Source organism: Aulostomus chinensis, chromosome 12, assembly GCF_037954235.1.
Source record: "Aulostomus chinensis isolate RoL2024-O1b breed Wild chromosome 12, RoL_Achi_v1.0, whole genome shotgun sequence".
Taxonomy (NCBI): domain Eukaryota; kingdom Metazoa; phylum Chordata; class Actinopteri; order Syngnathiformes; family Aulostomidae; genus Aulostomus; species Aulostomus chinensis.
This window is the reverse complement of record NC_141331.1, coordinates 23,333,954-23,361,571: the sequence shown is the minus strand read 5'-3', so window position 1 is coordinate 23,361,571 and position 27,618 is coordinate 23,333,954. Positions and strand designations below refer to the sequence as shown.

Below are 27,618 nucleotides of genomic sequence, written 5' to 3'. Positions count from 1 at the left end.
GAAACCTGGCAACCTGTTGATTTTGTTCTTCTGTCACCCGCTGCCAGTTCTCCTGCCTAACCGGTCTGACTGCCTGCACCTTTTCCCACATCAGCCGTCTCCACTCCATTGCTTCCCACTGGTTGGCTGCCCTCAGCTGGAGACGTGTGCTGTTAAAGAACAAGGCTTGGAGGGTGCGTTGGTCTGGTGGTTGGGTGATCTGCCCAAGCTGGTTACCTGGTGCTGGTGAGATAACACTCTTGCAATGTGACAGCGAGTAGGCAGTGCCAAGCTGCCGATTAGCGCTGCTGTCCAGAGTGTATAAACGGAGCTCACAGGGTGTCAGCTCAACATGACAAGGAATCCAGCGACACCGAGGCCCCTCACGCTGCTCCATCTCCCCCTGCTTCACCACACTGCTACTGCTGCTTTTATCTGCTGGACAGCAACATGTAATAAAGAGGGATAAGGGATAGAGAAAGAAAATAAGGTCAAACAAAGATGAATAATGGCTCATGTAAAACATTTACTTTTTATGTGTAAAACTGGCTATTTATTAGCTTTCAACTGAAACTATGCAACTTCACCAACTAAACTTATAAGCAGAAAGGCATGTTTCAGTGTACTGTATATGTATTGAAACAGCCCAAGTGTAAAACATTTCACCCTATTCAACTGATAGTCACCTGTGACACATTGTCCCTTTTGTGAGCAGCTGTGGTTGTCAGTATTTACTGTGTGTGAATTACATCTCCACTCTGTAAACTGAATACACCTTCAGGTGCCTTACTGACTAGGGTTGAGAAGTACTGTATCCCATTTCATTGGCTATTACATACATCAGTCATTTCCACAATCTGTTTCAGCTGCCTTGATCTTAACAACAGACAGCAGTGCTTTCAAAGCAGACTATCATTGTCTATTGTAGGCTGTGAACCAGACATGGAAGAACCAGAAATGGCTCAAATTAGGTGTCAATCAAAAGTTAATGCAGCTACCACTTTGATATTTTTTATGGTTATAATTAAGCATTTTGGACTAAATATTTCATTGAATTGCATTGTCTGGATCCAGTGGATCCAGTGGAATGAAAGCATTTTTTTGCAAAAATTTTCATCAATCTGTGGATTACAAGGCTTCATATGTGAGTTGCCTTTATTTGTATTGGCTGTTTGGTAATTGGTTGTCTGACATAGGTGTTTGATTGTACCCACATCTTGAAATGATTTGTATCATCTGAATCACAACAATCTTACCTTTCCCATGATACATAACATGAGCACCTACAAGCAGTAAGGTACATAGCACGGTGGATACATATCATGGTTGAGACTTAACATTCTGATGGCCAGTGCAGGTCAGTTTTTCAAAAGGTTACTCAATTGGAAATATTGTGATAAATTTGAAGATTTTAAGTGTCAAATATTGCTTTTGCATCATTTCAAATAAGCTAGCAGATTTGTGTATTATTTGTCAGTCATCAAAACTAAAAATGGAGGCCAATAATTAATACACTAACCATCAGTGTTGAATGGCATAAACATAAATAAAATTGATCTCCCATTTGGTTTTTAGATTTATTTGAAATTATCCATCAAAGAAAACAAAGACAAAAGATTAACAGTGTAAGAAGTACTGTATATTTTGCTGCATTGATATGGCGGGCCTTGGGACAACACATAGAAGCTATTTTACACTCTTTCCAACTTGTTCCTATGTGCTTTCCACATTCCACCACCGTTTTAGCATACCATGAGCACATTAGGATGCCTGTGGTTTAAAAAAAAAGGACTCAATTTGTGTTTTTGTTTTGATATTCTATTTATACATTAGAACAACTGTGCAACAGCCTAATTATTCATTTTGATAGGTTACTCAAAATTTACATATGCAGGAGATCTACGTTATCCATATGGCGTACCTGCCATTTGCAATCAGCACTGCTTTAGGTGTCTGATGATGTTAACTGCGTGAGTCCTCATCTTGTGCTGCCATTTCGGTTACTCACCAATAAACCATTTGCAAATACAAATAAATCCCTTTTAATGAAAATGTTGTAAGTTTTTAAATGGGCCACAGACACTTATCAATGCTCACTTAACACGTTAGTTAATGGCCAAACATGCTCATCCCTTAAATATCTTAAAGTGTAGCTACGACTCGGTTTGTTAGCTCTCTGAATCATTTTGACAAACAAATTTTACCACGTTAATATCCCATGAACACAAAATCGATACAGGCCAAGACTGCAGCATTCAAATCAGCCACTTAAGCCATCTTAGCCATTTGTGGGACCTATTATGCTTTTCCAGATCACTGTCTTATAATGTTACATATGTTAAACATGGTCAGAGATTCAAATGACTAAAGACGTAAGAGTATCAGCATCAGACATCAGCTTCAATTATTATTACTTTCTTGCCCAACACGGATGTCTTTATAAGAACACCAGCTCAAGATAAAGCATGCCCATAAAGTGCAGGGAGGATGCCCTTCAGCAGACATCCATAAATTGGCAAAATAGAAGAAATTAGACTTGCCAAGTGGGGCATTCAAGAGAGATGCACAAAAACTGCCTGCTTTAGAAAAAGGGTGAACTCAGGGTGGTGTTTTCTGCTACACCCACCAGAAATACTACTAGTGCTACTGCATTTGTATGAGGAGGCAAAAAAAGAAGGAGAAGGCTCTGGTTAGTCTCTTTACTAAGTAATAAAATATCTGCAGTGTAAATAAATTTAAAGTTGGTTTGTAAACTGCCAAAGTAGGCAAATCATATGCATATAATGTACATACGTATAGATAAGCGGAATAGATATAGATATAGAATAGATATAGAGCGGAAGAGAGAGACAGAGACTGAGCGAGAGATAGAGAGAGATATAGACTGTATGGGAAGAGAGCTTCAGCCCCTTATGATCTCAGTCAAAGTTCCAAGTCCTGTTAACCTTGAAATCAGCCTCAGTGTCAACCAAGACTAGCATAAGGTGGACTATGTGTAAGGTCCAGTGTGATGTGCAAAAGTTATCAGTCTGATTGATCAGGGTTTAGTACCTACCACCAGCCAAATGCTAGTGAATTTTCCCAGTGATTGGCTCCCCCAAGTGAAAGAGGAGCTGGAATGCCCGTAACTACTTCCTTGAAAATTCTGAAGTATAGACAGTATGTATGCACCACAACTTGTCTGCCATCAATATTACCAGAGAACTAAAGGGAAACAGCAGGGGCGTTCAGTAAGTATGGCGTTACTTTACAACTGAGAAGTGTGGCTGATTTCACCTTGCATCTTGAAGAAGAGGCAACTCTTTTGTGTCCACATCCATTTAAGATGTGGACACACTTGCAACCATCCACTGTACTCCCTGACTTTTGGAGCCAACGAGAATTAACATAGGAGGGAAAATGTCTTTTGTGAGCTGAAGACACCTATTTGTGAATAACTGAAAGGTAAATTATTTGTACAAAGTATTTGTTTTCCGTGGGGGACAGGATTAAACCAAAAAAAACAACGGATCTCTATTATTGTATTATATTGTATTGTACTGTATCATTGTATTACGGGTCAAGCAGTTGGCCATTCCCACTGAGCCTGGATCAGCTCGACATATCTGCCTGTTAAAAGGAGGGTTTTCATCACCGCTGTTGCAGGATGTGCTTGCTCCTGGAGAATTGTTGGGTGTAAATTCATTGAAGGAGTGAGGTACTCGACCTGCTCTACTTGAAAAAAGTGCCATGAGACAACTTTTGTTGGGATTTGGTGCTATACAAATAAAATTGACTGGACTTGTGCGGGTATAAATAGTAACTTTGTGTGTAGCTGCAAGTGAGACTGCACACACACACACACATACACTGAGGTATCCGGCGGGATTGGAACACACATATTTTGGGCCAAGGTGATAATGGTTTGAAATCCACTGGGAGAGGTTATATAGAACTAGTCACACAGGGCTCCATTATATTGCTCTTACAACATTAGTAATAGAGCTCCTAATTTTAGGGACAAGCATCGCTCCTAAGACATGCTGTGTGCAGTAGTACTGTTTTTTTTTATGTAATGAATTACCAGTTTTGTTACCACCCAAATTTCTATGTACTTAATTTCTATTCAGAAATCTTATAAAATCCTCATCAGCAAACTCCCTAATACCTCATGTTAGGGTGCGTCCTTGTTGTGAGAAAAAGATTTAAAAATGTACAATAGTGTAATAGAAAATTATTATTATTGATGAGAAAGAAATGTGCAAGTTTTTTCTCAAAATGTTAATTACACACAAAACATGCAATTACAAAACTGTGGGTGGTAAAGAAAATGTGTTTACGTCCAACAAAAGATAGATTCCCTTTAAGTGATATTAATGTTAAATATTTTTTGTAAAAGGTTGCCTTTGAAATCTGTTTTGTTTCAATCTTGTCACAGGAAGTTTTCAGGAAAAGCAAGAGGCAAATGCACATTTTCATCTGTGAAGTGTACCTTACCTCCCATTTTTCTCACCAGCCTTTCTTCTAATTCCTACCTTCTAATTCCTCAGCAAGACTTTCTTCTAATTCCTACCTTTAAAACCTTTATGTCAAACACCTTTTAGCTAACATAATGTGATGCACCCAATAAGTCTAGAGTAACTCCTGTTTTTGTCCCCTTTAGTGCAGTTCAGACTTTATTAACACTCCTTTGCAACTGCAGATCATTCAATCAAGCCTTCCTGGGCAGACAGTTTTATTTCAAAATATTAAAAATAACCAATCCCTCCCTTTACCAATCTCAAAAATAATTTCATTGCAAACCCCCACCAGACAGCCTAATTGACAGATGCTGGATTTTGTTTTCTAGGCTTGCTGAACGAGTTAAGATGGAGCCAAATACTTTAATGTCTCACAGCTTCAGTTAACCAGAGGGTGGCAAGCCAAGTGCCTCATCAATCTTATCAAAACAGCAGTGACACTGTGTCACTATGGGTCGTGGACTTTGCATGTTAACGAACCTTTTGCTTAAGGAACAAATAAATATGCAAATACATTTAGCTTGAATCAAGTTCAGCTGATTGGCAGTATTCACGCTTGGAAGAATCAAAATGAGAATTAGGCAGATGTGTCATGAGGGAAAACACTCTGTTCAATTAGCCGTGCTAACCACCTAGTAGGTTTTGACACCAAACTCTAGTAATAGTATAATAGTGTAATTTTGACACACACAAAGCTCCAGAATTAACAGTTCACTCGTGGCACTGCAATCTGCCTCAATAGTTTAACTGCTCACAATAAAAATGAAGATATAGGGCCCTATTTAAGCGATCTATGGCGACAGGCAGTTGGCGGATGGTGCTGTGTGTCCCGTGTGTTTGGGGCCTCGCATCGGTATTTAGAGGGTGCATTATTAGAGCACAATACATGGCATAAAGAGGCAGTTATTAGACATCTAATTATTTTTTAGGTGTGTTTTGGGCTTGACATCCATCAAATTAATCAGGGTGCCTCCTGTTAAGTCCAACTTGCGCCAGGGCTTGACGTGTTGCTACTTCAGTGATGCACACATTTCAACTCAGGCAAGAGCTTCTCATCTGAAGAAATGGACATCCTTGTGCACCAGGTGAAGGTGTGCAAGCATGTCCTATGTTTATATAGGAGAGCAGACATCCATCCAACCTATAGGAGGTGAGGCAGGCCTAGGAGGAGATGTTTCCCAGAATATATTCACAATATATTCCAACTCACTTTCTCACTAGCAAAGCTGTGTATTGTCCAAAATACTCATCTCCCATCTTTATATTTTTAGCCATACTGAGTGTCTGACTTACACAAGTTAAGAATTACACATGATAACAAGGAGGTTGAATCTGTTTCACATTTACACATATTCATTCATGTTCAGTCATTTGACAAGGTACAGTATATCTTTTATGATAATTTTCAACCTTAGTTATTTGGATTAATGGCAACTAGTTGTTACTGGCTGCAATATAAATTTATTATTATATACATCTCCTATGGTTACAGCAAAGTACATAGAGACTGAAATTAAAAAGAAATTGATGTCTTTACCATGTTCTTGATGAGTTAGGTGAATGACATCGGATGCATGTGATGAGTGGCAGGTACAACCAGGACAGGTCTTCAGTCTACAACAGGGCTAACAGATTGACAACTACAGGCACCTTTAGAGGGTTTCTTTTGACTTACATGTCAATCACTGCCAACTTGCAAAAGCTAACCTGATGTTCTTTTCAAATACTGGAGCTTATTTACTGAGTACTTAAATAATCTTTTAACTACACTTCCAGACTAATAGTTAAATTCCTGATCTATTACTTGTTTTGCGTAAAATGTTTGTTTTTTTTATTTAATTTACTAACTATGCTGATGTTTAAGTCAGATGATGATTGAAGATAATTAACTTTATGTCTAGAAAGCACCATCCCCTTTTTCCATGTATTGTTTTGACCTATCTGGGTTTAGTGTTGTTTATTTTCTTTGTTTGCTTTTTGGCTCTGTTTTATTTTTTGTCTTCTTCTTCCAGTGTTGAGGGGAAGGTTTTCGTCGCCGCTGTTGCAGGATGTGCTTGCTCATGGAGAATTGTTGGGTGTAAATTCATAGAAGGAGTGTGGTACTGGACCTGCTCTACACGTTAAATGTCATGAGGTAACTTTTGTTGTGATTTGGCACTATACAAATGAAACTGACTTGACTTGATGAGGAAAGGATTTATACAACTGTCTTTGCCATATTCATATTAAAATGCAGGAAGGTAAAAGGTATAAAGCTCAATTAACAAATGCTATATATCTTTATTAAAAAAGAATAATAAAAATTATAATTAGTAACAACCACCAATATGAACTGGTGAAATGAAGAGCTTTCATAAAGGTATGACACGCACCCTAATAGGTCATTATATACACGTACTTTGTGTACATAAACATCAGTTCCATTTACCATGAAAACATACCAATCTGTCACTAATGGAAAGATAAACAAACTTCTCTTATTTTCGATGTGAATAAGGATACAAAGCAAAGCTGAGCTAAATTACTGCCTTCTGCCAATATCAGCCTTTTCCTATTTCTCTCCTCTCAATACACACAGAGCCAAACTAAATAGTCTGATTCCTTTTCACACATATGCTAATACTAAATAATCCTGCCAGTATCAGGAGCTGGGTAATTGGGTTCCCTCTTCTCTTGCCTCATTTGAGTCCATTTGCTGACAGGATTACAGGCTATTACCCCTCAGGATCCCTTAGGATCTCCTTCAGATGGTCAAAACACACAAACGTTTGTGTGTGTGTGTGTGTGTGTGTGTGTGTAGACTCTACCTTAATACTGACAGTCATAGCACAGCTGTGTCATTTCAAGTTATCATCATCTTCTGTCATTATTGCTTCCTCTGAGGGCATTTTGACTTACGCACAGTATACACCCCAATCTGCTGCACAAATAAGTCCAGAACTCCTGTCCTGCAACAGTCTACAGAGGCTGAGAAAGCTTCCTAGTGGACAGCTGATCAGAAAGTGCCATACTATTAAAAATCAAATCTGATTTAATGAATTTGTTATTAAGAGGACAGGTCACCATATTCAACATGTCAAGCACACATCCAAGCCACAAATATCCAGATTTTGTAATTACAAATTACAAATCAAATTGTTCCACTTAGATCTGGAGACAGTGACATTAGGCAAGCTTTTCATAAATCTAATGCTGACCTTTGTATTACCTCATCTGTACAATGAAAATGAATCTAATTATTATTTTAGTTTAACACTTTGGGAAAAAAAACAATTTTCTAAATATCATTTTACTTTTATGGCTTTTCCCAGTGCATTTATATTTCGAAAAAAGTGCGATGTGTTCTTAGCACAACGATCTCGATTACCCCAGCAGTCAACTCGGGCAATCGAGATCGTTGTGCTAAGAACACATCGCACTTTTTTCGAAATATAAATGGGAGGATAAAAAAAAATTATACAATCATAAAAAAGATAATAGTACAATTTCTGTTGATTGTTTAATTGAGAAAAAAACTTTAGATTATGTTAAGGACATAGATTAAAAAAAAGTTCCTGGATATTCTTTTAAATAACCAATTTTGCCCTGAGAACATATTTGAATTGCTGTAATGGCCTGTAATTACAAAGTGCTAAAGAATAGCTCTTAGATTAGATAATTACATTAACCTTCTATCCATCCATTCTCTCAAATGTCTATAATGCCACAGTAGATAGAGCAACTATGTGTTAGTTTTGCTAATCAATAGCAGCCTCTGCTGATACAAATGGTGAAACATTAATCGTTGGCATATTCCTATTAATTTCAGAATAAGCCGATTTTTCTCTCTGTAACATGATGAAGTACAGTAGTACAACTAATTTTGAGAACATAAAAACACAATTTAGAACAACAGAAATTAATTTAAATGTCAAAAAGCCCTACATTCCACATTATAAATGGTAAAAAAAAATACCTCAGATCTGCCACCATATTTAATGGATTTAACCAAGACTTGTCCCCAACCCCTCCACCATATTACATGAAAATCCACCTGTTAGGGTTTGTGGCATCCTGATTACAGACAAACTAACAAATGCAATAAAATAATATGATCCCCCTTGGTAATGGTACAAATGTTTAAAATTTCCAAGAAACCACTCTTGATGTTCAAATAATTCTTATATTGTCTGGTCAACTGTCCAGAGCCAAGTTTTTCAAACCAGTGTGATATGATAATGTTTTCAGAGAAAGAAAAGACCATGCAGGTCATCAGTACCTACAGAAACAAATGTTGAGTAAAGCATATGAACTCACCCTCCTGCTGGTGGTTGAGGATAATATTTTTTAAGGTGTTGCAGTCCACGGTCAGAAGTCCGTTGTCGGTGTAGGCAGACGGCCGATAATTGAAGTCTGATCTGGACCGGTTGTGTCCCTTCTTAAAGGATGAGCTGGCTGAAGAATTGGCTGTGTTATTGGTACACTCCTTGCTATGGGCTGCCAGGTCATTGGTGGAGCGTGCTCGACTTCTCTTGCCTTGTCTCAAACCCATACCCAGTCCCAACACACTAAAGTTGTCAGCCCAGGCCAGTCCTAAGGGCCCCACCTCTGGCTGATCTACAGCAAGAAGGCTCCATACGCCACTTGAACTCAGCTTCCCCAGGGCAGCACTGGAAACCTCTTGCAGCTGCTTTGGCTGCCTGGAAGCCTGGAGGTTCCCTGTCTGAGCTTTGCTCGGACCTTCATCTTGTATCCCGTTCATGCAGTGGATAAAGTCCTCAGTGGCCTCCAAAGCCGGACTGATGTCACCCACCATGTCAAGCTGCTCCAGGCCATCCATGGCAAGGCAGTCCCTTGAGCTTGAATTCTCACAACTAGATCGTTTTCCCAAATGGGCACAAAAATCCCATTAGCAGCATCCACATGTCCAACAAACACAACTAGCTGTCAGCTGAACAAATGGAAGTTTTTTGGGCGTGGGAGCAAACTAAGAAGGAGTGAAGACCTAAGCAGCCTGCAGCCACAATCTGCTGTCTGAAACCAAGTCCCGCTCTATGCCACAGAACAGGGCCTTCATCCAGTGTTACGGATGTCGTGCTGAACAGGAGATCTCTCTTGAGAGAGAAGCCTCTGCAGATTGATGCCACAGCTTAATAAGACAGGCAGTAGTCTGGCAGTCTCCAGCTCAAGCCAGTGTTTTGAGGCAAACTATAATAACTGGCCTATTACACAGACTAATAGTAAAACCCCTCTGCTGTCAAAATGTTTAAGGGCTTAAGAAATTGTCAAGGATGCACGGTCCAAACTGATCATCCACTTCATGTTCTTTTGGTATGTCTGGTGGCAGCGAAGCCATCAGATGGAAACTGTAGAGACTGTAACAATGGGAAGAGAAAACAAGGAAACAGTAAAGAGGAAGCATGCCAGACATAAAAATAACAGAAGACAGCTGCCAGAAAGAAATATTACTCATTAATTCACAACAAACTGACAAATTTTCCCAAAGGAAGACTTTAAAAAAAGGGTGTGTTTAACCTCTTGAGAAAAAGCATCATGCTACCTACCCAACTATTGTCTCCTCCTCAAACTGAAACCAGAACTTCACTGATTCCGCTTTAGCAGCAGTAGATAGAGAGGCTCATTCTCCCTGACATATACTGATGAAATTATACTGGACTTCTTCCTCAGCTGCTCAATGGTCTGTGCAGACAGAGAGGAAGCAGGCCAGGGTGGAGCTCCCATCCATCTGCCTGACCAGCCATCTCTTCTTATTCCCTCCACTCCTCTGTCTCTCCATACCTCTTTCTTTCTCATTAGTGCACTCCTGCTCTCATTGATTTTTTCCTCTCCACAGCTCAGGCTCTTTCATTTTTCTGCTCATATGAATTATTTAAAAAGCCATTATATCACTACAATGCAATTGCTTGTACAGTCGGGTCAGGTGATGTATTGAATATGTACGATTTACTCGTGCTTATAATTGTGATAACTTGGTGATATTAAAGCTTTTTATGCAGCTATCTGGAGATATATTATGCTGACATCATTAAATCCATTACTTCATCCGTACCAAAACATTAAGTGATAGTGAACAGACATAAACAATTACATCATTTCTACCCGAGGCCTACTGTAAGCAGCAGCAGCAGCTACTGCTCCATTGGGTCATCCTCCCTTTGAAAGGAGTCAGAGCTCACACCCAATCATTTTACCTATAGGCATGACACTGAAACAGAGTTTCAAAAGCATGTAGCACTAGTGAAATGGAAATGATTTGCATGTTGTATCCATTTCATAATTCCCAAAAAATCTTTTTCCAATTAAGTTGCTACAAATGCTCACATTTAACAAAAAATTCAATATTTAACAAAAATGTAAATGAAACTTTCCAATAACGGGGCCGCACAGCGGGGCAATGGTTAGCACTGTAGCCTCACAGCAAGAGGGTTCTGGGTTCGAGCCCTGGCTCGAGCACGGGAATCTTTCTGTGTGGAGTTCGCATGTTCTCCCTGTGCCTCAGTGGGTTCTCTCTGGTACTCCAGCTTCCTCCCACAGTCCAAAGACATGCAAGTGGGGACGAGGCTGATTGATACTCTAAATTGACTGTAGGTATGAATGTGAGAGTGAATGGTTGTCTGTCCATATGTGTTGTTGGCCCTGCGCCTCTCGCCTGAAGGCTGCTCAGATTTTGTGTGTGTGTGTTAAATAACATCCAGTCAGCATCTCAGCGGTCAACAGTCAGAAGAGGTGAAGCCACGGTCAGCCGACAGGTTAGCTAAAATACTATGGCTAGTTGCTGCGTGGTTATAGCAGCTCACTAAAGCTCCTGTTCAACCACTTCAATCGCACATAGAAGTTTATTTCTCTAATCGATCAACTACTCTGAATTCTGACTGAGAAAGGCCTTTTTGTTCCCAGCAGCACACAGCTGTGACTGGATCACCGGATGCTAGTTAGCTAGAAGCTAACGGCTACCCTCTCTCCATCCGTCAGCAATATAACTTCAGGAGAACATGAAACTGTTTACTAACACAGAATGTATACACCGCCAATCAGTGACTACTTACTGGTGTTATATTGTGGTTAAACTGGTGCCGCACCTAACACAATGAACATAAATTGGGACTCACCTTACTGTGTTTACCCTTCTGTCATCTGATAGTCCGTCAGAGCTGGAGTCCCCGGGCTGCCTCTGAAGTTGCAAAGTGAAGGTTCCGGGCAATGTATTAACCACTCGTGGGGGTGAAGGAAATATATTAAGATATAGTTATATATTATATTAAGCATATATATATAGGTATTATAGATAAATGCAATATTTTTGATAGATATTAATTTCTGATTGAATAATTACTTTGAAATTTATTGGAAATGTATTGGAAAATAATAGGAAATAACCATTTTGAAGAAATAATTAAGCAAACTGGGGCTGCACGGTGGTGCAGTGGTTAGCACTGTGGCCTCACAGCAAGAAGGTTCCGGGTTCGAGTATGTATATATATATATATATATATATATATATATATATATATATATATATATATATATATATATATATATATATATGTATATACACACACACAGATAGATAGATATGTAATTTTACAAAAAAAACATGAATGGAAGTGGCACATGACTGAGACCACTGTTTTGTGTCCAAGAAGCTTTACAAACCATTATAGGCTAAGTGCTTGTGCCTAGATGCAGGAATGGAAGCTACAAAAAAGGATGAGCTTTAGGAATAGGGCCATCTCTGTCACAAGGCTTCATCTTTGTCTATCTGTAACTCTTCCTTCCCTTGACTCATGCATTCGGGTCTCTCTATCCTGTCAGACAAACCTTTCTCCTTCTTTATTTTGATTACAACATGATGACTAAATTATGATTAGATTTAAGGATGGGCTGTGCTTTCATCTCATCATACTGTGATGTCTAAGCCCCCCCCCCCCCTCCCCGAACTGAAACTGTCCCTCCAAACGCATATAATGACACAATAGCCTCAACCTCATCTCACTCATGTACAGAGTGCCTGTTTGGTCCCCATGGAAACGTTGTACATATATGTTTGCCCTGTAAATGTTTCTCTCTTGGTCAGATTATTTTCAAACATGCAACTAATGAGTACTGTGGCATTGTAAATGTTTCTGGAGTTAACACGGTGGGTACTTGTAAATTAAATCTTGAAAACATCTAATTTTAAGTAAGATTTGTCCAAGTTGTCCTAAAAAAAGATATCCAACAGCTTTGCAGGCACTGCTATTTATTTTTAGGATGCTCATCAGCTGACACACTGTCTCTTCTTCCCTGAAGAAGTTCATGGTTTTGGAGGCTTGCTGGATGATTCTGTGTCACAACTGATTAGGCAGTATCATGCACTCTATCAGACGCGGCTGAATTTACTTCTCTGCTTGAGCTCGATCATAGCCAACTTCCTCATAAAAGGCCAGCTTGGCTTTTTCTCTTGCAATCAAAGGCTCACTGGGCTTTGTTCCTTAGTCTCTTCAATTTCACCCTCACATATTGACCCAGTTCCAGAAATATCAAGCCTGACACCCTCTCTTGACAGTTCAGTGCCAAGGAAGAGTGTCCACCACCTGAAAACATCTTGCCGTCTTGCTTGCTCCTCAAGTCATTGCTGCCATCTCTTGGGAAATTCAATCAAAAACAAGACAAGCCCAGGTCCAACAGCCAGACCAGGTAAGTCGTCCTCCCTCCTCCTGTTTGTCTCCGATTTTGTCTGCTCCCAAGTTCCGCAGTGGATTCACACATCAAAGTTTACCTGTAATCCCAGAAAAAACTGTCTTTAGCCAAATGCCTCTTTTAGTAGCCCACCAGAGCCTATGTTCTGGCATGCACAACTTGTGCCTGAGGTAAAACCACTTGCATATCAACAGCAGGGTTAATCAGACCTTTTCCTATTCTTGGCCATCCATGGTCACATGTAACTTTGGATTTTGTTACTGGTTTACCTCCATCTCTAATAATACAGTCATATTAAACATTGTTAACCGTTTCTCCAAAGCAGCCAATGTTTTTGCCTTACTCAAGCTTCTACTCAGCCAAAGAAATAGCAGACCTCCTAACTACCCATGTCCAGAGGACATTGTTTCCGATCAGGGACCAGAGTTCATACCCCAGGTTGGGCAATCCCTTTGTAACAGGTTTGGAGCAACTGTGAGCCTTTCCTCTGGGTTTCATCCACAGACTTATGGTCAGACTGAAAGAATGAATTAGGGCCAAGAGTCTGCTCTTCGCTATATTGTGGCAACCAATCCCTCAGGTTTGATCTCTTTCTTACCATGGGTTGATTACTCTCACAACTCTCTTGTGTGTTCTGCTGCTGGCTTGTCCCCTTTTAAAGCCTCTCTTAGCTATCAGCCCCCCTTGTTTTCCTCCCAGGAAGAAGAACTTGCAGTCCCTTCCATTCAACATCATATTCACCATTGTCAGACTTTGTGGAACGAGACTGGAACTGCTCGGGAGAAACACTGACTGAATAACTGTCAGGGTTCAGCGTGTTTTTTGCCACTTTGTTTCTTGTGTTTTCTCCCTCCCCTCAAGAATGTGTCTGTTCTGTGTGTGTGTGTGTGTGTTTGGAGTTGGGGCAGAGCTGGAGATCCTTCGGGCCTTCATCTGTTGCTTATCACACGCCTGCTTCTGATTAAGCAATGAGTCACCTTTTTACCCTGTCCTATTCAAGATTGGTTCATTCCTCCACTCATCACCAGATCGTCTATTACCCCCAAGTGGTATTCAGCTTGGCACCTTGTATGAAGTTTGTCTCTTGCTCAATTGAACTCTTTGAATTTAACTTTTGTCTACTCTGTGTCCCGATCGCTCCAATTCCACCGCAAGACTTACCTGCCTTACCTTACCAGCTTCCTCCCTAAACTCTGCTCCAGCTTCTCCTCTCCAGGGACTACAGTTCAGCTGCAGTCTCTTGCTACTGTCTTCCTGTGATCCTCAACCAACCTCAGTGCTGTCACAACAGTACCCCAATCCATTCTGCAAACTTCACCAGGGTTCCGAATAAACTCTCCTTGCTGCTGAAACCTATTTGAGTATCTGTCTTCATCTGGGGTCTAGCCATTCAGTGGAACCTTGATAATTATGAAACTTTTTAAAATACTTTTCTGCAGAGAATGCTGTTAAGTCCCATCCACTTAAAGTTAAACTCTGCCCCCTCTGAATATGGAGATGCACACAGATAATTTTGGTTGGTTGCACAGATACAGATATGGATAATGATGAATAATGGTCTACTCACTCATCCCTATCTGTAAAATGGGCTGTTCCTATACTGCTGTACATTTAGTGAGTTCTGATGGGGGGGTGGGGGGGGGGGGGGCTGTAATCAACACAGGGTGTTCAGCAAGAACTTGAGGACACTCAGTTTACCAGATGAAGATGGGATTATTGTAAAACACACATACATGCTACTCATCAGTAACAACCATGGTGTTTACAACGGAAGTGAACAGAAATCTACAAATATGAAATACAACATACATATCCAGATAAATCCTTATCAAAAAAGTCATCTGTGTTTAACAGAAAAGGATCTTAAATAAGATAGATAAGCAAAATGAATACATATTAATGAATACATTTTGAGTGAACAAGGTGCCTGAATGCAGTGCTATATGTCACAAGACAGAAGTAATAATCAGGAATCTAACAGGTAATGCTCAAGTGATAGAGTAGTTGCCACTACTTATACTGGAAGTGATTACACCAACTAAAGACAGTGAGCCACAGAACAGCAGAGCAACACTGCAAAAGCAACCAGAAAAATAACAGTCAGGAAAATTAACAACTGACAGACAGAATCTCATGCTCAGTGGATGCACAACAAAAAAGTAATAGTCCATAAAAACTTCCAGAGGAAAGTCCAGACTCTGTGACTTGACTGCAACCACTAAGGCTCCAATATGTGATGATGATTGCTATCTACATAATGTACATTGAAAGTGATGGACAGGTGAGTGGTGGCTATTGATTGGGTGTTGTGATCTGGGGCACCTTGAAGCTAATTGAGAGGTCTTGAAATTGTCTGGTCACAGGCCTTCATGCACCCACAGAGCCCTCTTACTGATTGCCCAGTCCATGATCCCTGAATAGCCTGTGCAGTACGGGGGCACAGCTGAAATTTGGTGTGAAAGTGGTCCATTCTGAACAGCCGCCCCCAATTTTGAGGAGCAAAGTTGTTGTCGCCTAAGTCAGTGGTTCCCAACCTTTTTTGCCTTAAGTACCCCTTGAGCCTTTTTGTCATACCATGAGTACCCCTTCACTCATACGTGTTCATGATTCTCCAAAAGTAGAACATAACACAACTGAATATTCAACGCAAGTCATTTTATTTCATCTTCTTAAATTGAACATTTAATATTCAGGCATTATCTTCTTATTTAACTCAAATTAAACATAAAATTATGTTGCCTTCAAGGCAATAAAAATTATAAATATAAGAAACAATATTATAGTAAACGTTTGTATTATTAATACTGTATTATTAATACTAATATATTATTATTATATTGTTATTATTCATGGAGTTATTTGCCAGGACTTCACCGCAAAAGTAGCACTGAGGCTGCGGTGGTCCGCAGATGTCGAAGTGAATCCATATAAAATATAATTTTCACTATACTGCTTTGGTTTAGGTTTGGAATCTTTCTTGCGTTTGTCGGCGGGCTCTTTTCCCCCTCCTGGATCCACAGCAACTGGACGTTTCAGCCATTTATCAGCGTTTACCTGCAGGTAAACAGGTTCCCGCTGTTTGATTTTGGTATGGCTGTGCCACAGGTTATTGTCTCCCCAGGGAAACAAGTCATAGCGCACACGTACCATTTTATTGACGGACTTATGAAATGACTAAGAATATTTTTTATTATCGTGGAAATAAATTCTTAATTTTTCCACGTACCCCCTGCAATGTGCTCACGTACCCTTAGGGATACGCGTACCCCTGGTTGGGAAACACTGACCTAAGAGAGTAACATACGTTCTGTGGGAGGAGTTGAGTGACGGGTCTGGTGAATGTCAAGTTCTTGACCTAGATCTGTGGGGTCTGTAATTTGCCATCAGCTCCAGGAGTGACCACTGTAATATTGCCCACTGGCCACAAGGCATGTGGGAGCTGCTGGTCGATGATCATGAGGTTGATGAGGATGATGTTGCCAACTGTGAGGTCATCTTTCTCCTCTTGCCACTTATAGGCAGTCTAGGGTTAGGTTGAGGGTCTAGTCTATAGATCAGTGAGGGTTTGGCATTGTCTCTACCTGCAATGCAGCTCGGTACCTGGGAGGATGACCTGGGGCATGAATCGGTCTCGCCATCCCATCAGCAACATATTGGGTATGATAGGATCTAGGTCTGTCATGTTTGATGAAGTGTAACCCAGTGGCTTCAAATTGATGATGCCTTCCACCTCCATTAACACTGTCATCAGGACATCCTCTGGGACTGTCAATGCACCTAGAGTATTGTGGTGACCAGATTTAATAGAGCGTATCTCCTGTCACAAGAACTGTCAAAGTGACTAGATCTGGTGTGAGTGCTTTGGAGGTTTCCTGAAACCCCCCCCCCCCCCCCCCCAAAGTTTGGGCCTTGATCACAGAGCAGCTTGTGTGGTTTGCCTCAACTCGCAATGAAACGCATAATGCCATGAGGAAAGTGTCTGCGTACATGCTGGCAAGAAGATCGAGATGCACTACATGTATAATTAGGCACTTGAAGACAGAACCCCATCACTTCTTTGTATATCATCCAATTTAAACAAGATACGGTCCACAGCAATCCACCCCTGTGGAATAAAATGCTGGTTGGTGAAGAGTCTGTCAACATCAAGCAACTTCTTGATTTCAAGGCTGTATGACTCTGGTGTGGGTGTGGGTGGATCTTGAGACAGCTGTTTCTCTGTCCCACCTAAGTGGCCCAGAACTGCTTCCTTGGGTGCCCAAATCGGTTGGGCACTGTCCCTCCACAAGAGAGCAGATGAGGGGGTTGGCGTACTGATAGATGGCATCTATTTTCACTCTGACAGTCTTGTCCTACAGCATTCTGGCAGCTGCAGTGTCCTGCTTTGATCGTGTGATAAGCCTGTCACTACGGTGGGGCAGAAAATTCATCTGCCAGATCCTGGACATGTGCTGGAGTAGCTCTGCAGACGCTGACAAAGTGCTAGTGAACAGGCACTTGGATGTGGAGGATTGGTGGAAAACTTTAGCAGGGCCCTGAAGTGTGCCGTTGAGGCGTGTTCACAGTGCAGCTGGCCTATCCACAGAGCCTAATTGCACTGGCTACACTGAAGTGAGAATGTGCAGATAGTCTGAACCAATGAGCATCAGTGGCTGTGCTTGAGAAAATGAGTGAAGAGGCAGACCCCCAAAGTAGCAGCAGGTCCTCTAGATGGCCTCAACTGGATGTGAAGGAGTTTTCAAGCCCTGTTCTACTGAAATTAATGCCTGCACAATCCAGAACATCAGTTGCATGTCCTGCTTCAGCTTTCTGTTCTCCACTCTCATCTCCCTCAGTGCATAGAGGGCTTTGACTCAATCAAGACTCCATCCAGCAGGGAAAGCTTGAATCAATCAAGACTCTGTCCAGCAGGGGACACTTGAAGTGCATCCCATGGCCTGCTTTCTCCCATGCAGGAGTGGTCATGTGGTGTGTATGACTGTGGCAGTTGATGCAGTGCCAGATTCAACAGGTAGTCATCTAGGAAGTGGGGTGGGTGTCTGTCATAGTGAGGGTGAGCACTGCCATCAGGGGAGGACATCTTGTCAGTGCGAACTACCGAATCCAACTCAATGACCATGTAAAAGAGGTTGTCGGGAAGTGAGGTTGACTTGAGAAGGATTGCATTTAGTGAGTTCTGATGGGAGGAAAATGAACAATTTATAGACAGCAACTTATGCTCAGTGGGCACATGGCAAAGAATTAATAGTCCGTATCAGCATCCAATGAATATCATATCCCCTCCACAATTATACTAACATCTTCGGTACGTTCACCATTGTTTTAATAGGAGCAATAAAGCAGTCAGAGTAGATAGATAGATAGATAGATAGATAGATAGATAGATAGATAGATAGATAGATAGATAGATAGATGATAGATAGATAGATAGATAGATAGATAGATAGATAGATAGATGATAGATAGATAGATAGATAGATAGATAGATAGATAGATAGATAGATAGATAGATAGACAGACAGATAGATAGATAGATAGATAGATAGATAGATAGATAGATAGATAGATAGACGGATAAATGGATAGATAGATAGATAGATAGATAGATGATAGATAGATAGATAGATAGATAGATAGATAGATAGATAGATAGACAGACAGATAGATAGATAGATGGATAAATGGATAGATAGATAGATAGATAGATAGATAGATAGATAGATAGATAGATAGATAGATAGATAGATAGAGAGATAGACAGATAGACAGATGGATAGATGTTTTTAACAAAGGAGGGTTTCACATATATTCCTATAAGGAATTTGCTTTGGATTACAGTGCATGAAACTAAAAAAAACAATAGAGAAGGTGCAAGGACTAGAGACAGTACTTTACTTAGACCTAAAATTGAAATGTTCACAAGACAACTGAAACAGTCCAGTTGCCTATGACACAGCATTTAAGTGAAAAATCCCAAGATGCATTTTGGGTAAAAGGTGACATGATTTTAAGGTTAATGAAAACTTATATTGAGTAGGATAAGTCAGTGCAGGTCAGTGTTATGTACTCCACTGATGGAAACACAACTGTGTGTGTAATGGTTTTGTTACATATTAGAGACCTTTTCTGCCATAAACACTGACCTTATCAAGACCCCTTATCTTCATTTGGATCAAAAGCTGATCCAAATGCAGCACAGCGTTAGATAGCAGCAACAACTACAACATAAGGATAGCTGTGAAAACTTGTGTGTGTGTGTGTGTGTGTGTGTGTGTGTGTGTGTGTGTGTGTGTGTGTGAGTGTGTGCGCGCGCAAATGTGTGTGCCATTCACACTTAATGATCGTAGCTTCTCACTGGCAGCCATCTTTCCTGCCCTGCCAAATCCAATTATCTACAACAATAGAAACCAGCTCCATGCTAAGTTCTCCATCCGCTCCTCAGAGCTCCTGCACCCTGCTCTGAGACGACAGATGAACCACTAATCATGTCAAGGGTCAGCAACGCAATTACACCTGTGCACTCACTAGATAAATGTACAAAGCCAAACACAAATATAAACAAACAAAAGAACATGAACATAAAAGCCTTACAATCAAGAATATATATATATATATATATGTATGTATGTGTATAAACATATATACCATTTATATACATACACACGTATAATATATACACATATTTTATATATACATATATATATATATATATATATATATATCCATAGACATTTGTTTAGTAGTATTTCTCGAATAATCTGAACAAGGAAGGAGAGGAGATTTTTCAAATAAAAGTGGATGATGATTATGACATTGTGCCACTACACCTCCATGGTGATGGTATGCTATTAAAGTAGATGTTGATGAGATGTATGGAAGAACCATTCATCAATCATGTTTTCAAGCGATCCCCTGTGTCTTGACTGGAGCCCAGCTATTGCGCGCAAGGAAGCACATCATTTGTTTTTAAATTGCTCCATCTAGTGGCAGAGAAAGAAACAATTGTTTATTCATGAAAGAAACAGTGACCTCCAGGCAAAATTAAGAAAAGTGGAGAATACGGGAATTTGTGCGTGTGTGTGTGTGTGTGCATGTGTGTGTGTGTGCATGTGTGTGTGTTTGTGTGTAGATTACTTTTAAAGTGACAGGAATGAAAATGTATGCATGATTTTTATGGGCAGAACGCTGGTGCAGTGGTCAGCACTGTCGCCTCACAGCAAGAAGGTTCTGTGTGGAGTCTGCATGTTCTCCCTGTGCCTGCGTGGGTTCTCTCTGGTACTCCAGCTTCCTCCCACAGTCCAAAGACATGCAATTGGGGACTAGGCTGATTGATACTCTAAACTGACCGTAGGTATGACTGTGAGTGTGAATGGTTGTCTGTCTACATGTGTTGGCCGTGCGATGGACTGGCGAACTGTCCAGGGTGAACCCCACCTCTCGCCACTGGGATAGGCTCCTAGGGGGGGCAGATACAACATAAATAAAATTGGCCCAAGTATTGTGCCTTGAGGCACCCCAGAGTGAAGAGACGCTATGGAGGATACAGCGTCCTCCAGGCTGACACAGAAGCTTCTCTCTGACAGATAAGACCTGAAAAACTCCAGAGCTGAACCTTTGATGCCAACCCAGTGCTCTTTAAAGCAGGTTAAAATCTGCTCAGAAGCTGCAAATGAAAGTGCCACCGATCATTCTGAACCACCAACCTGTACTTTATTAATTCTGACTTCTGAAAATCAGACAGAAAATGTGTGTGATATGTGACTAGTCTGGTTTGATATCTGCAGCTCTCTGGTCTGCCTGAAACAGAGCTGAGGAGACTGACTACAGTTGCCTCAGTCAGGATTCCAGCCAGGTCAACACAGTCTCTTTGTCTGCTCAGGAACACTAGACTGAGCTGAACTCAGTTCACTTATGTGATTATCTGTTGTCACAGTCTCCACTGCTGACCAGACAGGTATACTGTGAAGAAGATTTGTGGGTTAGCAAGGCATGTTGAGACTAAAGCCACGGTTTTCAATGTCACGGAGGTGGCTCTGTTTTAACCTGGCTAGATTACCATGGTAACTGATGTGGCAAACTTAACCTGGTCCAGAGCAGGTTATGTGCCAAGTTTCAGCTCAAATCGGCTATAAAAAGCGTTGTCCTTTCACTAAATACCTCTTTTGAAAATGGCATCACCATTTTTGAATAGTCAGGGGGACCTTGGCGCAATTATTGTGCAAGGTTCTCTTCAGAGGGAGAGAGTACCTAGTGACTGGAGCAATCCACTCCCTGATGTCATTCCCTATGAACGCTGTAGATTCTCAGCTGAGGGAATGAGTTATTTATGCAAACTGCTGAAGCCATTGCTGAGTAACTCCAGAAAAAGGAGCCATGCACGCACAGTAGTACCTACATGCATTCAGTTGGTGATACAGGAAATCTGAGCAAGAAGGCTGCATGACGTGCTATTCACAAAGTTGTACTTGCTCTCACTGAACTACTGAATATGGGTGTATGTGTGTTCTCTGGCCTTTTGCCCACAATGGCTATAAAAGAGGCCTTCTATAAAATTACAGGTAACATACATTTATTGTTCACTTTGTTAAAAATCAGTATGACAAATACTTGCATGTGAAATATAATGTATAAATCAAATTACTTCATTGGATTCCTGAGGAAGTTTAGGAGCTTTGGATGTGAGAGGCACAAAGAGTGCACTGAGTGGTAAAATAAATATATAAATTTACAAATTTACGGCAATTTTCTGCCAGTATTCCTCTCACGCCTTATTTGCAGCAACCGCGTTGCTTTTTGCTGTCATAATTGCTTGATATTGTTCATAACCCTCCATTATTCTTCTTGACTAAAGTAAGCGGCACACGATCAGCCCATTTCCAAAGAGTTAAATGACCCATTACACGCCGCTTCTTATGGGGACGCACACAGAGCAGAAAGCCTGAATTGACAAAATAAGATCACATCCACTGTCGTGATACCAACTACTTCTGATTGTGAGTTTAGGGTTTGTCCAGCCAGTTTATTGAAAGAAGGTCTGGCTATGTTGGACTTGCTTCGTAGTAAAACCCCTCACGTGTCAATACTTAAAGATAGGCTTAGATCACAAGACACAATAATGGGATTTAGTTTGTTTGTTTATTTGTTTTGTTTATTTTGGTCCAGCCTCCACGTTTTATGTTACAGCAAAGCCTCGATGTTCCAATTTCGGTACAGTAGGGGGCGGTATCCATCAATTTACGTTGATTACGAGTCGTCAGCACCCACAGAGAAGAAAACAATCCTTACGTAAGACAGGAAGCGGTAGTTTTTTCTGTAAATATTATGACCGGATGTTCTCTGGTGTAACTCGGAAGGCTCTTTACGTCAACTGCAACATGGCGGGCACCAGCAGCAGAGTGTCTTTGGATGGGGACATGATGCGATATGCTGAATATAGTCCCAAGACGAATGCCAGTAGTGACGTAGAAATAGACAGGCGGTTGGTGAGCATCTGCTTTTACACGGAAGACTTTCCTAGATAACGCATGCTAATTGCTCCTGCTAACGGTGGCGTTACCTCTGACCGCTAACCGTTCTTCACTCACGGTTGCAGCGTCAGGTAGTTCAAGTCATCGGCGGGGCTGTCATTAGCTGATCCGTTCTCCTTCAGCCTGCCAAAGAATTAAAAAAAAAGTTATTCTTATTTGCCATGTCAGCTTGCTAGGTTTACGTAAATGTATTTGGTATGACAGGCCGCCTCCAGACATCAAGTCTAGTGATGTCACTAACCCCATTTCAAAGAAATGCGACGGCTCTCATGATCTGTACTTGTAAACGTCCGCTTATAGAAGTTGCTACTGCCGTAAATGTGACGATTGTGTTTTAAGCAACAACAAAAAATGTCCTGGGGTGGCCATGGTATTAACACTTCGGTCCAGCCCCTCCAGATTATTAAATCAAGACCTCTCCAAAGTTAATATCCAAACACTGAACATTATCATCTTTTTAAATGCAAGAGTCATGGTAACTCTGTATGATTTTGATCACCTTATTCAGATATTTGGTACTCAGCTTCAAGTTTATTATATTTCATTTGATTGTTTGCCATTAGAACTGATTATGGATATTGAGGGGTGAAGTGCACTGTACTTGGGGTGTGTTAATGCAAATTAACTTTTAAAGCAAAAGAGGTTAAAGCAGTGGAGTGAATATTTTTGCATTGTATGAGCTCTTGTTGTTTTTTTCACTTACAGCTGAAATGTAGTGTCATCATGCCCATCACCATGAACTCATTGCAGATGTTGTAATAACTCCATTCTTAAGTTTAAGACATTGTGCTCTGTGTTCAAAACTCTACCTGAATCTGTTGATAGTTCTATTTCAGCAGTATAATGAAGAAAACTATAGAAACCTGCTATAATTGGTCTTGTTTTCCTGCCATGGTGAGACGTGTGGTCATTTTTATCAGAATGCAATCCACATTTACCCTGACTGTGCTGCAAAGAAACTCCTTCCAGTGACCCTCTGACACGCAAATTACAGTAAACCGAATCTTGGAGAGAAGTTTTTCTTTTCCAAAGAGTTACTGTCGTGGATTCTTAACAATTTCAAAAATATTAGCTTGTTGCTGGATCATCAAATCTTCAAATTTCTGCACTCTTTCATTGTCTTGCTCGGTGAGGGTTGAGACCTTTTAAGTGCTGGACATTTAAATAAAAGAAATCAGTCAATCTAGTAAGTGTTTGATGTTGTGTGTTGTTTATAGGGAGGGACTTTGATTGCTGTGGGTCTTGGTGTGGCTGCGGCAGGTTTTGCTGGTAAGAATAGTTTAATAAAGAGAAGAACCATTAATTCCATTATTTTTGGCCTTTTGTGGCTCACTTTATTGGTTTGAAGCCTTTTCATGGATCTTGTGCTTGACCCACAGGCCGCTATGCATTCCAGCTGTGGAAGCCTCTTGGACAAGTCTTCTCAGAAACGGTCAAGAAGGTGCCTACATCAGTGAGTAACTCATTAACGACTTATTCACTCACTGACCCCCCCCCCCCCAATCTTTGCTAGCTGTGGTTGAATCCCCTTTTGGCTTCCCAACAGCCTGAATTCTGATATCATTGATTCAGCAAGGTGCTGATCAATGTGGACACTCTGTCCAGTGTCAGCTGTGCGTTGTTTGAGTTAAGTTTTCCTGCAGATGTGTCATAAGAATGTTTATCTTCAACCTGTGAAAGCCTGCAACACTCTTCAGGAAATGCATGAAAGAAACCATAAATTTAATCTTGGGTTTTACTCTCAAGTACAATTATCTTGTTTTTGCTGGTAGGAAAAAATATCTTTTTCCTGTGTGCTGTCAGATGAGTTAGGCGTGAAATAAGATGCTGATAACTTCAATTATAGAAAGCTGAAGTTGTCCAAAAATGTAGACGGACTGATATTTCAAACCAGAATGTAACAAATATGAAGCAAGTTATCCCAAATGACGACAGTAGTTCCTGTTGTTGCCCCTATTCTCAGGAAGCTTTTAGGAGAAGTCTTGCAGCAAACAAAAATTGCAAAATGTTGTATCTTTCTATCACCTTTAAGATAGGTTTTAACACTGATGTAATCCAGCTCCGACTGCTGAGAATGAAAGCTATGATCCACTTTTCTCATTTCAGAGTTTCTCTTCATACTACAAAGGAGGTTTTGAGCAGAAGATGTCGAAACGAGAGGCCAGCCTCATTCTTGGCATCAGGTAACCAAATTCTTCTTAAAAGTTTCCCTCCAAACATAGAAGTAAAATCACTCTGACAGAGATGGAAATTGATGATTGTTTCCATCTTTTTAGCCCAGTCAGCACTAAGGCCAAAGTACGTGACGCTCATAGGAGGATAATGGTCCTCAACCATCCAGATAAAGGTGTGTTTAAACTCTCATTTAATCCTTTATTGCATTTATCCTCCAAGTTGCTTAAAGGTGCCAAAGGTATGCATGTATGGAATCTTGAACACGAGTAAAAGAATCAACAGAATGTGTTCCATTAAGAATGCCTATCCATCCATCCATCCATCCATCCATCCTCCAGCCTGGAGCCTGGAGCCTGGAGGCAGGGTACACCCTCGCCAGTCCATCGCAGGGCTAACACATATAGACAGACAACCATTGGCTGTCACAGGTCATTAGTCGGAGTGCAACGATATAGTCAACTCATGAAATGATATGAAATATGAAACAGTAGGGGTGTTAAGAAATTTTGCATCATAATTTTGGGTAATAAAAAATGACGAAATAAAATTCAAAGATGCACAATATAGAAATCATTGTAAAAAAAAAACCCAATGCGAAGCGGCGCTACGCACCGCTAACACTGATGATTTTTGACCCTCTTGCCTGCTGTTTACACATAACACGAGAAGAAGAACACTAGCAATGGCGTAGAAGAAGAAGCAAAACAATTATTTTAAAATGGAGGTCGATCGTATTTCGTATGGTCTCATGAGTTGAATATTTCGTTGCACCCTTACGAAACAGGGTTCACATACAAAATACTCACGATACGAAATAAAGATTAAAGAAAATCAGAAATGCAAAATTCAAATATTCCTCATTTTCTATTTGTATGCAGACATACAAGTTTTTGCTGCGTCAGTACAAAATAAAATGCTGTCTGCTTTGGAAAAACAAAATATTTGTTATACATCTCACCGTTGCCTTGTCTTTCACCTGGGAAGCCAAAATAAGTCCCCACAACGATTTGTTTGATGAAGGAGCGTCCGCTACTTGCTCGACCTCATCTTCCTCCATTTTGAAATAATTGTTTTGCTGCTGCTGCTTCTTCTTCTCTGGCGTCGCTACAGTGTTCTTCTTTTTGTCATACATGTATCCAGTAGGCGAGAGGGTCAAAAATCATCAGTGTGCGTGGCGCTGCCTCGTATTGTTTTTTTTTTTTTTTTTACATTGATTTTTATTTCGTGCGTCATCGAATTTTATTCCGTCAGTTTTTATTTTGCTGATTTTCGTAACACCCCTACCAATCAGCCGAGTCCCCTCTTGATGTCTTTGGACTGTGGAGGAAGCTGGAGTACCAGAGAGAACCCAGCAGGAACAGGGAGAACATGGAGACTCACACAGAAGGACCCTGTGCTGGAGCCACTGCACCACAGTGCTGCCCTAACAATCCCAATGTATTGTTTAGAACATATTTTCAAAGAAAAAATGTGAAAGCAGCCGTTCAGTGTCCCCAGTGTTACCTTTTCGTAAATCTTTGGAAAACAATTATAAGAGTGGTAGACAAAAGGCCTGAGAAATTTGTTACTGTGATGATTTTGCAATTTTTGATTTTTAAAATATTTTCCAGAAATGGAAGAGTAATCTAATTCTTACAATTAGAACTTTAATTTAGTCTTATCTTTTTGCGAGGCATATTCTGTGGCAACTAGCGGACCTCGTCTAAGCGAGCTAATTTTTTTTTTTTTCTCTTTGGTCACTCCACACCTCCATATCTGTGATAACTTCAGGGCAACATGTATACCTTCAGTTGAACACCAAGGACATGTTTCTGTCATGTCTTTTTCTATTTTGCTAGAAAGAAAAGAACATGGTGGGTTTGATACAGGTTGAGAGAAAGGTGCCGGCTATAGCTCTCAGCCTCCTTAGAAGCAGAGCAGTTGTTTCTGACATGCCACTAAGAAGGTTGGGGTTGGTTGAGTGTAAAATGAGAAAATGCACTATAAATCAGGCTAAAAGTTTTGTTTGTGTGCAGGTGGATCTCCGTATCTCGCCGCGAAGATCAATGAGGCAAAAGACTTTCTTGACAAGGAGTCCCGACGGTGACCTTCGCCTGTTCCCCTGCATGATGTCAATTCTGTGGGGCTACTGGACAAGTAGAAAATATATTTGGATCATTCCCGTCGACTTCCACTAACTTTATTTTACAACCCTATGAATACTGAAAAATGTTAACTACAATCGGTGAATATCAGCAGCCTTCATTTACTGTAATATTTCTGAAGACAGTGTAATCTGTTTATCAAAAAGAATAATGAATAAAAATGTAATCGTTCAAACAGTCAGTGTACTTGTAAAAATTTGGTTAATAAAACAAATGAAACCTGAAAACTTGTTTGTGTGGTCATGCAGACAATATTTTCTCTTTTACAACATAATTTTTTAATGTACTTTGTCTTTTAATCTCTGAAGATTCACTCATTTGCACAGACAGGACAGACCCAGAGAAAAATATGTATCCATGATTTGTTTGGGATAGATTTTTTATATAAAATATTTCACCCCATTAGATTCGCCTTTGCCGTGGAATCTCTTCTTCTCCAGAGTTCGTCATACAATACAATACTATATCTGCAATCAGGATGATGAAAAAAAGTTAAGCCATCCTCCAGCCTGCGTAAATTACATTGGTTTATACTTGCAGCTGGGTTCAAGACCAGAGTGCAGGGACTGTCCACAAGGTGCCACTCCAAAAAGCAATAATACATAGAGTGGCTTG

At 40.5% G+C, this 27,618-nt stretch overlaps 2 protein-coding genes across 3 annotated transcripts in view; one reads left to right on the top strand and one right to left on the bottom strand.

Annotated features, from left to right (window-relative positions):
- The window catches only part of plekhm3 (pleckstrin homology domain containing M3), a 49,597-nt gene extending 37,930 nt beyond the window's left edge, over positions 1-11,667 (bottom strand). Inside the window, exons 1-3 of one of the 2 annotated variants that reach the window (XM_086220829.1) lie at positions 11,588-11,667; positions 8,775-9,832; positions 1-417 (exon numbers count right to left, since the gene is read on the bottom strand). The exon at positions 1-417 is cut by the window's left edge and continues 690 nt beyond it. In XM_086220829.1, coding sequence (XP_086076955.1) covers positions 1-417; positions 8,775-9,297 — 940 coding nt within the window. In that variant the 5' untranslated portion in view covers positions 9,298-9,832; positions 11,588-11,667. The remainder of the gene's footprint in view (positions 418-8,774; positions 9,833-11,587) is intronic. The other variant, XM_086220830.1, reaches the window with a different exon arrangement.
- A 10,811-nt stretch (positions 11,668-22,478) lies between these two features.
- On the top strand, positions 22,479-27,222 carry dnajc15 (DnaJ (Hsp40) homolog, subfamily C, member 15). Its single transcript, XM_086219336.1, has 6 exons — positions 22,479-22,639; positions 23,902-23,953; positions 24,064-24,137; positions 24,791-24,867; positions 24,961-25,031; positions 26,875-27,222. Exons 1-6 carry the CDS (start codon positions 22,487-22,489, stop codon positions 26,943-26,945), a joined length of 498 nt encoding a protein of 165 aa, XP_086075462.1. The 5' UTR covers positions 22,479-22,486; the 3' UTR covers positions 26,946-27,222.
- Positions 27,223-27,618: the final 396 nt, after the last annotated feature.

What these genes read in the sequence shown, in the direction of transcription:
- dnajc15 (XM_086219336.1), top strand. Translation starts at nt 22,487, where the DNA reads ATGTTCTCTGGTGTAACTCGGAAGGCTCTTTACGTCAACTGCAACATG. An exon ending in AGCCTCATTCTTGGCATCAG is followed by an intron (nt 24,868 to 24,960) that starts GTAACCAAATTC and finishes CCATCTTTTTAG; the next exon opens with CCCAGTCAGCACTAAGGCCA. An exon ending in CCTCAACCATCCAGATAAAG is followed by an intron (nt 25,032 to 26,874) that starts GTGTGTTTAAAC and finishes GTTTGTGTGCAG; the next exon opens with GTGGATCTCCGTATCTCGCC.